The sequence below is a fragment of the Syngnathus acus genome, chromosome 15 (assembly GCF_901709675.1).
Source record: "Syngnathus acus chromosome 15, fSynAcu1.2, whole genome shotgun sequence".
NCBI classification, from domain to species: Eukaryota; Metazoa; Chordata; class Actinopteri; order Syngnathiformes; family Syngnathidae; genus Syngnathus; species Syngnathus acus.
In genome coordinates this window covers 7,974,440-7,987,671 of record NC_051100.1, presented here as the reverse complement: position 1 = coordinate 7,987,671, position 13,232 = coordinate 7,974,440, and the positions used below count along the sequence as shown (strand labels likewise).

Sequence of the window (13,232 nt, the reverse complement as noted above, 5' to 3'; positions counted from 1 at the left end):
TCTTAATTCTGTCATGATGGTCATTTCAAGGCACAGAGGAAGATGCATGCCACTTGCCTTTGAGTGTGTGAAACTGTAGACGGGTGTTATATTCATTTTGCATACCTTTACTGAGATAGTGTCAAGCATTCTGTTTGGCCTGAAGGAAAATATTTTGTTACCAATCCCTTCGCTTTACAGGTACTCCTCTGGACTAATTTCTGATATGAACGCAGATGCTCTTCTCACGCTTGTTACATGCTTTCCTTGTCTTCACAGGAGGGTTCAGCTGTGACTGAGTGAAAGGGCTGCTCATATTGTGTTGTACATAATGCAAGTTTAGGGGCAGTTTTACATGTAAAATTTGTATGTAAGATTCATAAAGTTGAAAATAAATCTGAAAAATATAAAAAAAAAATGTCTCACAAGGGTCTTTGGTCCATCATGTGTTCAAATTGTTGCCCCTCTGCAGTGTGTTCTACGCGCACGCACACAAGAAAATGTGACGGTATAACCCACAAGACAAACATTTGATCACAAAGTTAACCTAAGCAAAAGCAACCAGTACAATTTCGTAGTTGTTATGATTTCTATTTTTTCACTCGTATTTGATGATCGATTTGACAGGCACGACGCCGGAAACGTGTCGCGGATGACTACGTCACACATACGTCAAATCTCGCGACATTTATTTTTTTCTTTTCGTCCTTATATTAAACCGGTGGAAGTTAGTCCAACGTGTTGTCAACAAACCTCTGCGGCGCTTCTCCCCCCCTACAAAATGTCTTTCAGCGACGAAGAATCCTCACATGACGGCTTGGCGGGTCAAGCAAAGATGGAGCGCTTCCTGTTCAGTGAGAAGTTTAAAGCAGTTCAAAATAAAGAGGGGAGGGAATGCCGTTTGCTAGCTTAACTCCCGGCGCACACGTGTGCTTGGAAGTCGCACATGGCTTCTAATGTCAAAGCCGAATATCTGTACGTGATTGTACGAATTGGTTAATATTGTGACGCTTTGTGTTATATTACTGTGTGTATTTCGTAGGTTGCGAGCTCTCCTCCAAAGCCCCCTTTTACAGCGTCCAGCCAGATGAGGATGACGATCTGGAGCACTTCATTGAGTTCAGAACGGTACAACTGATTACTTAAAAATGCATACTTTTTTCTACCAAATGTTATTTAGTGTTCTTGCGGTCGGTCCTACAGGCATGTCTGGGGGAAGGTGCCCAGGAGGAGAATAATGTGGTGGAAGTGACAGCTATGAACCACCAAGGAAAGACAACTTCAGTGCCTTTTGCTAACCTTCACATCGGTTGTCTGCCAATGGTAATAATAACCAACTTAGTGCTTTTCAAAATTGTGATGCCAAGTAACTACTCCCCAAAGAAATTCTTGCTCTGCAATTTACTGATTGAATATTCAAGGCTATTCTGTTGAAATAAGTAAAAACAGAGTGCTCCTTTCAACTATATGTAGCACGTTTGTAAGGAAGATACAACAAAGTGCTTCACAGAGTGCAATAAAACGTTTATTCATAACATTCATTATTGTCAAAGATGTAGAATGATCTTTATTATTAAATGTTTTGTGTCTGTTCTGTCTTCAGGTGAGCTTGGGTGAATTTGAGCTCAAAGCACCAGTGACTGTCCGCCTGAAGGCTGGCTCAGGACCGGTGATCATCAGCGGCCTGCACCTTATTGGTAATGTATTCATAAAATGGCTTTTTCTTTTAAAGCCACTATCAAAAATTATTTATTTTAATAATTCACACGTGATTAAATTTGAACATTTATAATTAATTGAACTTAAAGTAAAACAAGTTTATAAAATAAAACAATTGATATGTCTAAAATATGTGAAATTTCTTACAGTATTTTAATAAATGAAATAGTCATAATTTTATTCAAAATATACCATTTGTATAAAATACATTTTGAAATGTACCATGTAAAATTGTGTCTTTCATAAATTAAAAAAACCTGACCATTTAATGAGATAAATATTTTTAAAAATCTGACTCTAATAATTTCATTAACCCGCTTCATGAAGGGATTGGGGCTTTTCTTCAAATTGTTCCGAAACATATTCGAAGCATTGGAGCTTCAGCGAAAAGAACTTTAGGAACTAAGAATTCAAAACAACCCGTGGCACAAATGAGTGAAACGTTCAGTCACTCTCACAAGCTTAATTTGGTGTTATGAACTCAAAATGACATCAAGCGTCGCTTTCCACTGGTCAGTACCAGTGCCAGCAGCACACAGAAAATCCTGCATCATTCAGTAGTTTCACATTTGCAAGTGCTGTCTATAATACAAAGGCCAACTATTCCACTTTCATGTTGCTGATGTGCCAATTGACAACCTGGTCTTGCATTCAGTTTCAGAGGTTGACGAATCAGATTTGGAGGAAGAAGAGGAGGAAGATGAGGACAACATGGAGGAAGAAGACCTCAGCCCTATCAAGCCAGCAAAAAAGAAAAACAAGCAGCAGGCGCAGTAGCTATCATCTCAATCATCTTTTGACCACATTGGCACAGGACGTTCCCAAACACATCAGTTATTTTCCTGAACTCTCGAGCTCTTATTCACAGCACATGACTGAAATGTGGAAGTAAACCGTTTTTGCTATTAAATGTCACCTCTTTTCCCCGTGTATATAATAGTGAGACGCCACCATTGATGAGCAGGCATGTCTATTGTGGCTGTTTATTACTACAATAGCAAAGTTTTGTGTTTGTGTTTCAGGTAGGGATACAAGACCAGTGACTTTCCAGTCACAAACACATTTTGTAGTTTTAAAATAAATTTTCTTCATAAAATGTTAAACACTCAATATGAAATGATTTGTATTTTTATACATTAGTCTACTTATGGCAACATTTAAAGTGGCTTCCTATTAGAATTCAAATGTTTTGTAGAAAAACAAAATATTGATAAATATTTCTACCATAGCAATTCAACTATAATGCACATTTTCTTTTACAAGGTAAGTCTGCTTATATTATTGCTCACTTTTAATGAGGTAAATTGCAAATTTGTGAGGCAAGCTTTTAGTTTGTTGAAACTATGCAGTGAAAATTAACATCGACTATACTGACGATCAATTCATTCAGTTCAAGACGCTCGTCCTGGTCACGTGACATCTTTCATCAGTCGAGCCCGCGAAGCTAGCAAAAATGAGAAAGAATTTATTTTGAAAAATGCAAAGAAATTGGCGATTCTCTCCCAATTACATCCGTCGGTTCAAGGTCAAGAAGCTTGTCTCGGTCACGTGACATTTCACCTGTTGAGCCCGCGAAGCAAGCAAAAATGAGCAAGAAACAGATGTTTGGAAAGCTTCTTCGGAAAGGGAAAAAACCCCAATGATGAGACGGAAGAAGAAGAGGCTACAATTTTTAAGAAAAGGAAAACTGCATTATAAGAACATTTCTGGAGTCCTACTTAGAATATGGATTTATCGCCACAGGTCAAGCCCACTAGCATTATATGTGGCGACAGGCTAGCTAACGAGGCAATGAATCCTTCAATTCAACGTAATGGTGAGTTTTTTTTATGTCGTTTATACTTGTTTTTATGCCAGTCGTATCATTTCATTTCATCGTATTTATATGTTTATTATAAATGTATTATTTGTTTAATAAATGTATTTATTTATATAAAGGCCGGTCCGCGAAAATATTTCTGACACGTAACCGGTCCGTGGCGCAAAAAAAGGTTGGGGACCACTGCTTTAAAGTATTTAATACCACTCCCTGCTGAAACATAACAATTACATGTTTTGTGAGAGATACCTAGTTACGTATTTAGTCCTTAGTTTAATGGTAGCACAAAATAGGAAACGCATAACCCTTTAACCAACTAATTGAACAATGCAACTAATTTAGACAGTATACCAATAACAAGCGTCCATATATCCACGTGTGTCTGTGTAATACTGCCCCCAGGTGGTCAAGGCGGGCAGCATCCCAATGGTCATTCAATTGAGGCAGTGTAACAAATCATTATTTTCAATTATTTTGCATATTGTCACTCCTGTAGGTTTTTAGTATAATATAGAGATTTGAATTAATTTAGCTGTTCTCTGCATTTAAAAAAAAATCTAAATATTTTGTTGTGGGGGACATTAAAAGCGTGATCACAGAATTTAACTCTCAAGGCACAATTCTCAATCTAAAAGTACAAAGGATGAACGTTGGCACAGTTCGTGACCTTCATTAGACCATCATACTGAGACACCTCCATGAATATCGATTGTTTTTTGTTAACACAGACAGGAGGAGCAATACACAAGAGGAATGCTAAGTCACACGTGAACCGTGACAGGTTGATGTCATCACAGTAAATAACCACACTAGCTCCGCCCATTCCTTATATCTTGTACATTGAAGGCCAAAAGGCATCTCCACTCAACTTAATAAACCTCATCCCCACTCTTGTTGGATTGGAATGAAAAGAGAAGTAAAAGAACATTTTACAGATTATAAATACGTAATGGGAGTCGTGCTCTCCTCCGCCCCATCGCTGTTGATGAAAGATGGATGAGTGACAGACAAGTAGATGAGAGTACTGAGCCCTCATTACGTCTAGGCTTAGTTCATGAGGGTACTCTGCCCCTCCTCTTCCTGCAGTGAGCCCCAGTAAATGATACCTCGGGAGAGAATGAGGAGAGGGGGTACATCTCATCAGTTATTCACACTGACTTCACTTGACAAGCAGCTCCAGTAATGAGACAGAGGCATGATTCTGCCAAGAGCAGGATGTTGGCAAGAAAGAACCGACGCAAAAAAAAATCTTTTCAAAAGGCAAAGTACAAATAAACAACTTAGATAATGTGGTTTTTTTTTTTAACCAGGATTATTACTCGCCTCAGAGGTCAATTAAGCCATCAATAACAAAATCAGCCATGCATGTTTTGGCTTCTACGTGTTCTAGACCAACAATGAGATAGCGAGGTTTAATGAGGCACAGTACACACTTATTTCTGAGAAACAAAAGCTTTGTGTCATATGACGACGTACTGGCTAAATAACAGATCTTCAAAGCTAATCAAAAAATAATTAGCTCTCTACTTACGAAGTCTGGAGATGATTGTGTTTTTTGTTAGATAATAACAGACAAGCAGACAAGCTAAGGAAGAAAATCCCCTCCACAGTAAAAGTTTATTTGGCATTTCCACTGATTCTGGTTTCTTGTAACCTTTACAAATGTATTAAAATCCTCACAAGCATCCGTCTTCCAGTGTTTTGTTCCAAGCCACATCGACTTTGGAGTGCATAAGAGCTTTCTTGCATGCTTTCAGCAGCTAACAGGAAATCACACAACAAAATAAGAGCATATTATTAGTCTTCTTAGGCACTGATGTCTGGTCAGTTCACTGTGGATTTTCTTTTAAAATAAACAACATACCCTCAACTGACTGCATTGATTTGCGAACCAACTGTATTATCCACAATATGATGTCACGGTGAGTTGACAGTAAAAGAAATTACAGCTGTTGAAAGGACCCAAAGAGATTTTTCAAAATAATGTCTCATAAGTGCCAATCTTGCTTTAAAATTGATGTAATCATGACTAATGGGACCCTTTATTAGGTACACTTGGACAATTAGATCCAATACAACTGTACTGTATCAAAAGTACTCCCTACTGTACAGCCATTTTGGTACCATTTTTATCATCATTGGGGTCGTGGGTGAGCTGGAGCCTATCCCAGCTGACTGGGAGAATGGCAGCAGATGGATGCCCTGAACTGGTCGCAAGCCAATCACAGAGCATTACATTCTTGATGATGATTCTACCCTATTGTTACTTGGTCCCATAATGCTTGCTTGCAGATTGACTGTACAAGCCAAAATAGTCAGGGCCCCTGGATGCCTGTGAGGCTTCTATCAGTCCTCTCATGGGTAAATGCTGCAAGGGCTGGCTGCCAGGTATGGGGCCATACTCCTGAGAATTAATAGGGGCGAATGAGTCGTGCGTCGGGTAAAGTGGTCGAGCGGTTGCAGGCCGAGAGCACATCAGGACTTTCCTCCCTTCATACACAGCCTGCTGGGACACGCCCCCTCCGCGTAGGTGCGACGAGAAAATGGCTCCCGAGTGGTGGCCCATCACATGATGGTCTGAGGTGTCCAGGAAGTGACTGTGGCCTTGACTGGAATGAGCATTCTGGCCCAGAACGTCAGAGGAGAACATATTTGAGTCACGCTGGCTGGGTTCAGTCAGGAGAGGCATTTTGTTGGTGTAGAGAAAAGGCGGGGGGTGCTGGGAAGTGGAGTTTTCTGTCGCACTCTCCAAGAAAGCCATGCCATATTTCCTCTTTTTGAGTCCTGAGCGAGCGCCAAGAGAGCTTGAGTGTGTCTGGACTACCTCAAGGATAGAAGCGTCTTGGATGGGTTCTGGCAATGACAGAACAGATTTTTTTTTTTCCGGAACAGACAGTATACCAGGGATTACTTGCCAATTATGTTCAAAAAAACAATCCTGCTACCTTCTAGTATTTTGCGCAGATTCTTCTCCTCTGTTGATAGGCCCGAGAAGAAATGATGAGCGCTAATTTGGCCCACGAGGAGTAGTGGGACAGAACTGCTCAGCTGCAAATTGGATCTAAAAGGATCAAAACGCCCATCTTATTTGGAATAAATGCATCCTACCAGATCTTTTGTTGATGCTAAAACAAATAGCAACAAATCTATTTGGTGGTTGAAACAAAATGGAACAGCTTACCTGTCAATTAGTAGTTGGTAAGGTTTTGTGTTCTGGAAAGGAATACACATAAGTCAGTCTGGATAGAAAACCTGCTTGTAAAATTGTCGAGAAAAATGTGACTCGTTCACCATAGCAACAGCATAGCCTAAAATATCACGTAACAAGAATTAAATGAAAGAGGTAAGAATGCGATACATGACGGAAACCAAAAGATAAAACAAAGAAAAGTGTAACTTTCAACACATTTGGAAACAACAGGTTCAGTCAATGTCATGGTATGACGATAAAAGGATACGACATGATGCAATGTAACAATTCAACAGGATAGGATAGAATTGGATAGAAGGTAGCTAAAACGCTAAGTGAAAAGTTGAACCACGATTGAAATCATGTTGGCCTTTCAAGTCAAGTCATCAATGCAACCAGATCAGACAGAATACAAGTCAGCGTTGAAGTCCGTACAGTTTTAAGCAAGCTCGTTCTTGATCTTGACTAGAGTTTAAAAACTAAATTAGGATCTGTTGTGGCTTGTCATTGTCTAATGACAAGAAGTGGTTTGGAAAGACAAAAAAAAAAAAAAAAAATTAGAGACGAACCTTCATAAAGTTGATGTTGTCGGCTCTTTGAAAGAAGGCTTGCACTGAGCTCAGGAGTTTTTCCGCTTGCTGCCGTCTCTCGTTGAGCTGCAAAACTTGTTGGGAGTTTCTCCTCCTGTATGTTCGGTATGTTCTCTCTAACATCTGAATACTTTCGCACTGTTTGGCTTCCAGCAAGCTGTGCATCCTCTGGTACTGGTCCCGGACTCGCTCCTTCAGGTCTGAAACGGCATCCTGTGAGGAGGTAGAGCAAGATGTTTTGATGAAACAAGGCAGATGGATGTGACCCAACTGCAACACAATTATACGACGATACATTTGTTACCGTGTCCTCGCACACCGCTTAAATACTTAAAGTGAAGACGTTGACTAGTGTCTCCATATGCGGCTTCGTGTACCTTCATCAGCGTCTTGTCGGACTCCAGCCTGGTAATGTGCTCATCGATGTTCTGAACACGACCCTCCAATCTGTCTTGTTGCCTCATTAGTGTGGCCTGTTGAGGTGACCAACAGGAGATAGATAAGATAGAGAAAAGTATCTTGCAAGGAGCCGCAAACTAAACCCCATTTACACTTTAACCACTTGCTGCTTTAGAAAGGTCATCTGCTAAGATCCGGATTGTGATTTCACTGGAGAGTGCGTACAGATGTGTCAATAGCCGTTTTGATATTGAACTATACCAGGAAATCCTTTTTCCTGGTTATCCATTTTTTCATAACCAGTTGTTGCTTGGTAGATGTCAAAGGACACATACCAATAGGTAGCAGTTCATGCTAACTCTGCTATTCCCTTGTCATTTTGTCATTGAGCGTTCTACTGCCTCACAAAGCAGAGGACTGGAAAAAGGACTTGCTCTCTTATTTGTAACTTGATTAAATAGGTTGTTACAAATGTGATTTTTCATTTTTTTGACTATGGAACCAAATAGTACTGCCTGCTTGGAAGCTTTTGAGTCAAGTCAGCTACCGCCTCCAAAAAAATCCCGAGTGGACAGAGGAAGCAACTGCTGCCAGGCACAACGGCAAACATTCAGCGATGAGAACACAGACAACTGCACAAATCCACCTGACCCCAGCTGTCCACTGTTGGGAACCGTCCTACTTCCTGTGTGCGGAGTACAAAGAGTCCCATAGGGCTTGAACAACTAAATAGAATCCTTCTTGGTTTAGTGCTGCAGATGGAAATCAATGTAGAGTCTCAGGCTGATTGATGACAGAGAGCATGGGGGCACTCTTTTAATGATTGTGCTAGTGCATGGAAAAAAGCCACTTGTGTAGCAAATATAAGAGAGGGCAACAAAGCCTGCTGGATTATCTCATGTGCATGTGGGGGAGGAGACGCTCACAAGCCCTGCTCTGCTTTCTCCTCTCGCTCGCCACATGCATCGCTTCCGTCGTCGTCGTTTGCGTTGGCCTCTGCCGCAGCGACACACTGTCGTGTCTGCGTCCGGACCGCCGGGGTCCGGGAAGGAAAGTGTCGAATGAAAGCGAGAAACACAAAAAGGAAGCAATAGGGGAAGACGGTTTGGAGCAAAAACGGGAGAGAGAATGAGCACATTCCTGCGGTCTCCAGCGAACGTTGTATCACGGCAACCGGCCTCTTCTGCTGCCCACAATAAGCCACTAGACTCGACTACGACAACACTGCAACTCATCTCAGTGATGACGAGTGCTTGGAGTGCACCAAGGACACGACATTCACAAGTCTTTCATTATTTGCAATTTGACAAGCAGGACTCAGGGAAAGGTACTTGTCTTGACGGCATACACAATTTAATCAACCAACCGAAAATTGTCATTAAATGGTTATTATAATGCTTCTGAGCCAGTGTTTGTATATCATAATAAAAAAAAAAAAATTGGAGCAAACCGCAAAAGCTAAGTTAGATATGATTGTCAATAGATTCTATATATAGAATAACTACTCTTATTTGTAGTCCACTATTTCACAAATTCAGTCTTTCAGATATTTTTTTTGTCAACCTATCCTCAGCAATTTTGTTTCTTCTTGGAACAGATTATTGTCTTTCCCATTCATTTCAATGTAAAGAGATAGCTTAGGGCTTGAAATATGATTGCTTTGAGTTATAAGCGCAATAAAGGAACCCCTTGAACTCTTATCTGAAGAGACCATACGTGGATAATTAAATCAATCTATTCCCCAGGCTAGGTTAGAAATAAAAAGTACCAGCAGTAATAATCTACTACTACTACTTCTCTTTTAAACCATTAACAACAAAACAATGGTTACGTAAAACGGGTGGCATGCTGAGCGTATTTTACACTGGAGAACATTTTGTACCGCCTAAACTACTATAGAGGGAACCGAGTTAGAACCTGCAGCGAGCGACTCCTTCATGGTGAGTTGGCATCACCAACAAGAAACAGCTCTTTGCGTTGCTAAAGTTCCCTTTTGTCTGCTTAAGTGCTTGAAATGGAGCACAGGGTCCACTCTCCAAAGCAGTGTGTGAAAGCTTACCTTTATCTAGATTAAATCCAACAATGTTCACTTCCCTACTGTCCTAGTTAAGCATCCGCATAGCCAGCGGTTGCCAGGAAGCTCATGTTAAAACGCAGAGCCTCAGGGTCAATGAACAGAGAGCCTCTTTCACAATCAACAGACAGCTGATGTCAACCAACAGACTGATTCATTGCAGTGTACATACCAGATACCATGGGGGGAGGAAAAAAAAAAAAAAAAAATCTGTTTCCTGCTGAGAAAAGCAAGGTGAGGTTGCGTGGGAGGGCTCCTCCTCCATCAGTCCCGGGGATGACATTAGTCTTTTATTATTACTCGGCCTTCCTTGTATCTGGCCACTCTCAAAGTCTCCTTTGAGAGCCACTGAACCAAAGATATGAACACAGTCATGTTGGTATTTCCATCTTTGTTTATCCCAAAAGCAACAACACAGCTGCCAAGGGAATCTAAAAGGTTTTCTACTAAAATAGACCACAGCTCCCTCTAGGACAGGGGCGGGGAAGCATTTTCCTATCAAGAACCATTTCAGTTTTTCCCAAAAGTTCCTCTTGGGTTTTATTTGTTTTTAGAATTGCATGGTAGGCCGGATCAAATACTCTGGCGGGCCGTATAAAGCCCAGGGGTCGTAGATTTTCCACGCCCTGCCTTTGGAGGGCTTATTCACGTGTCATCCATCTATCCGCTCGTATTAAACAACTCCGTGAGCCAAACTTCAAAGATTGTAGAATGTCACTGGTGCGGACAACTTGAATGTGGGAAGAGCAGCGAACCCTGGACGGATCTGTTTACCGTTTAGCACATACAGCTGTGAGAGAATAGATGGTGAGTGTGTCTGCATGGATGTGTGGTGAGCAGCTGTGGAAAGGGCTGAACAGACATCTTTTGTCCCAATAATAGCTCTCCACCCCAGCAACAATTTGCACTAAAAAACATCTAATTTGGAGCTCTGTGAACTTTATGAGTGCCTGCGACTTTCTCATCGGGAGCGGGAAAACACATGTCACCCTATACACGAGTCTGACATCAAAACCAATCTGATTCTCAAGCCAAACCCCACTTTGGCTTTTGTAGACTACATCCAAAAATTAATCTAGCCATCTTGTCTTGTATCTCTTTACAGGTTTGACAGTTTGATACATCACTTCTGATGGCTAAGGCGAAAAGGCTCCGAAGCGTGTTGTTTACCTGCATGTGCATGTGCTGCGTGTCGACGTCGCAGACAGTGTGTCTTTGGGCGCTGCAATGGGAGATGCAGCAGAAAGGACACAGAGCCACCTGCTCTTCCTCGCAGTGGAGCAGCCTGTACTCATCATGGCTGGGACACGTCCAGGCACTCAGCTCCTCTGCGTCAACCAGAAGGTGCCCCGGCGCCACGCACGGCTGCTGCAGGTGCGTATGCACGTGTATCTGGCAACACGGCTCCTTGCATCGCAGGCACACCTTCCTGACAGGCAGCGGTGGGCCTCGTCTGCACAGGACGCAGTGCAGCGCCGTCGGGGACTTCTCCGAGTCCAACACGTTGAACCTCTTGACGATGTTGGCCAGCTTGAAGTTCTTCTCCAGTAACGGCTTGTGCTCGTACTCGTGGTTGCACTCGGGACAGCGTACCACTCCACCGTTGTCTTTGGCCCATGCCTCTGAGATGCAGCTTTTGCAGAAGTTGTGCTTACATGGCAGCTGGATTGGCTCCTCAAACACATTCAGGCAGATGGGACACAGAAGCTCCTCCTCAAAACAGTTCCTCCAGCTGGCATCCATGGCTGCAACGGTTCTAAAAACTGAAGGCAAGTATTAAAGTTCTTTGAACCCACTGTTGTACAAGGAGAAAGTAATCTTATGACGAACATTACAACATGCAGAACGCTGAAATTGGCTTTAACTCCAGATACAGTAATTACAGATAGAGTAGAACATCAACAGATTCCAGTCATTTAAATTTAAAGGCGTGTCGGTAAGAAACTGTAGAGGTAACTCACAATAAAACACAACTGAAAAGAATGAGGATCCAGTAATTGAAACGCTCACGTCAGTGACAAGTAGTGGCCTCTGGCCACCACGTAGCTCCGCCCCTGTTTAAAGGACACAGCATCACAAAGCACTTTCAAAACAACTGAAAAAAAAAAAAAAAAAATCCGGAGCATAAGCCACAAACCATAAAAACAAATCCTAACAAACCAACAAAATCTCTTCCCTCTCCATTCCTACACACGCTTTGTTATGTGAATCGTAGAGGTACGAGCAAAGGGTACGTCACGCTCAGTTTGCTACAAGCTATGTTTGAAGTTTGATGGTTTCAAAATATATATTCAATTAGTCCCTAACAGAACAAATGGAAATGGGGAAAAAAGTGCCACTAATGCAAATTTAAAGGCTGAATGGCAATAACCTATTCCAACAATAGAAACACATCACACATCTCGTCACAATGTGATGAAAATTTTAAAGCTTGTTGTTGTTCCTTTGGATCAAAACTATAAATGAGATCATATTATTTCAATGTGTATTTCAATATGAATTATAGAGTCGGTGACGTTTTTTGTTGTTTTTGTTGATCGATATAGCAGTTGCTTATCGAATCTTCGGTGTCAATTTGCTCTCGAGCAGAATTGTCACGCTGAGCTCCGTTGACGTTTCTAGTTGTTCTAATTGTAACGCCACAGCTTCGCTTCCTGTCAGCGAACACTACTGTAGGAATTCTCCGGAGAAAGAAAAACAAAAGCGACGTACCAACTATCAGCTTTCCATGTCCTCCGCACACTCCAGCGCACCTTCACGGCTTCTACGTCGTCCAAGCCCCGCGATGAGAGCCGATCTGCCCCGCTGGCAAGATTTCAGCAGCTCGCCCACCAAAGCGAACTAGCAGCAGCCTTTCCCTTTTGTTTGATCTGTTTCCGAACAAATCCCGTTGTATTCCTCTACGGCGCTTAACTGTTGCGTTGGATCGTCAACTAACCATCAAAGAACACGAAAAGCCCGATGGGAGAAAAAAAAAAAAAAAGTCGTTGTAATGGGAGCTCTGTGCGTCCACGCAGACCGACCGGCCCCTCTTGCTAATGTGACCCGTCAGAGTTGATACATACACGGGGATGGGAGGAGCCCTGGAGGGGGCGGGCGCAGAGGACAGTAGGCTGGGAGTCAGCAGCAATTACATTTATGAGCTGAGGCCCCCTGGGGCCCATGAAATATTGACAATAAATTTAGAAGCACAGCATACAGCGAGCAAATGGTGATTTCTAAGTGAACAGAAGCTGGGCATTTTGACGAGGCTAATATCTGCAAAATAGTACTCATTGTCACATACCCACAGCGAGTCCTAAGGGATTTAACATCCAAATAATATTTTAAAGGAACAATTTGTAAAATAAATTGAGTTCCAGCACCCCCATAAGTGGAACTATGAGAGAGTCACCCATTTCAGGTGCAGCAGGTTTGATATCAGCACCAATATGCTTTCTTTCACAGTTGCTCTTACGTTGT

General features: G+C 42.0%; 2 protein-coding genes across 5 annotated transcripts; one reads left to right on the top strand and one right to left on the bottom strand.

Annotated features, from left to right (window-relative positions):
• The first annotated feature begins 653 nt into the window (after positions 1–653).
• Positions 654–2,808, top strand: npm3 (nucleophosmin/nucleoplasmin, 3). Of its 2 annotated transcripts, none has more exons than XM_037271839.1 (5): positions 654–833; positions 1,022–1,107; positions 1,183–1,302; positions 1,583–1,676; positions 2,354–2,808. In XM_037271839.1, exons 1-5 carry the CDS (start codon positions 761–763, stop codon positions 2,473–2,475), a joined length of 495 nt encoding a protein of 164 aa, XP_037127734.1. In that variant the 5' UTR covers positions 654–760; the 3' UTR covers positions 2,476–2,808. The 2 variants fall into 2 exon arrangements, with proteins under 2 accessions (XP_037127734.1, XP_037127736.1); XM_037271841.1 differs by having other exon boundaries at positions 819–954.
• A 2,295-nt stretch (positions 2,809–5,103) lies between these two features.
• trim8a (tripartite motif containing 8a) lies at positions 5,104–12,825 on the bottom strand. Of its 3 annotated transcripts, none has more exons than XM_037271715.1 (8): positions 12,483–12,825; positions 11,732–11,865; positions 10,941–11,526; positions 7,675–7,770; positions 7,277–7,510; positions 6,699–6,730; positions 6,463–6,578; positions 5,104–6,370 (listed from the first exon to the last, which is right to left on the bottom strand). In XM_037271715.1, the coding sequence occupies exons 3-8, from the start codon at positions 11,511–11,513 to the stop codon at positions 5,781–5,783; spliced, it is 1,641 nt and encodes a 546-aa protein (XP_037127610.1). In that variant the 5' UTR covers positions 11,514–11,526; positions 11,732–11,865; positions 12,483–12,825; the 3' UTR covers positions 5,104–5,780. The 3 variants fall into 3 exon arrangements, with proteins under 3 accessions (XP_037127610.1, XP_037127609.1, XP_037127608.1); XM_037271714.1 differs by having other exon boundaries at positions 11,732–11,824; XM_037271713.1 differs by lacking the exon at positions 11,732–11,865 and having other exon boundaries at positions 12,483–12,824.
• Positions 12,826–13,232: the final 407 nt, after the last annotated feature.

Bases quoted from the DNA above. Each gene is read 5' to 3' on its own strand.
- npm3 (XM_037271839.1), top strand. From the start codon at position 761: ATGTCTTTCAGCGACGAAGAATCCTCACATGACGGCTTGGCGGGTCAA. The intron at 1,108-1,182 runs GTACAACTGATT...TCGGTCCTACAG, and splicing joins ACTTCATTGAGTTCAGAACG to GCATGTCTGGGGGAAGGTGC. The intron at 1,677-2,353 runs GTAATGTATTCA...TCTTGCATTCAG, and splicing joins CAGCGGCCTGCACCTTATTG to TTTCAGAGGTTGACGAATCA.
- trim8a (XM_037271715.1), bottom strand. From the start codon at position 11,513: ATGGATGCCAGCTGGAGGAACTGTTTTGAGGAGGAGCTTCTGTGTCCC. The intron at 6,731-7,276 runs GTTCGTCTCTAA...ATTCCTTTCCAG, and splicing joins ACAACATCAACTTTATGAAG to AACACAAAACCTTACCAACT. The intron at 6,579-6,698 runs GTAAGCTGTTCC...TGATCCTTTTAG, and splicing joins TACCAACTACTAATTGACAG to ATCCAATTTGCAGCTGAGCA.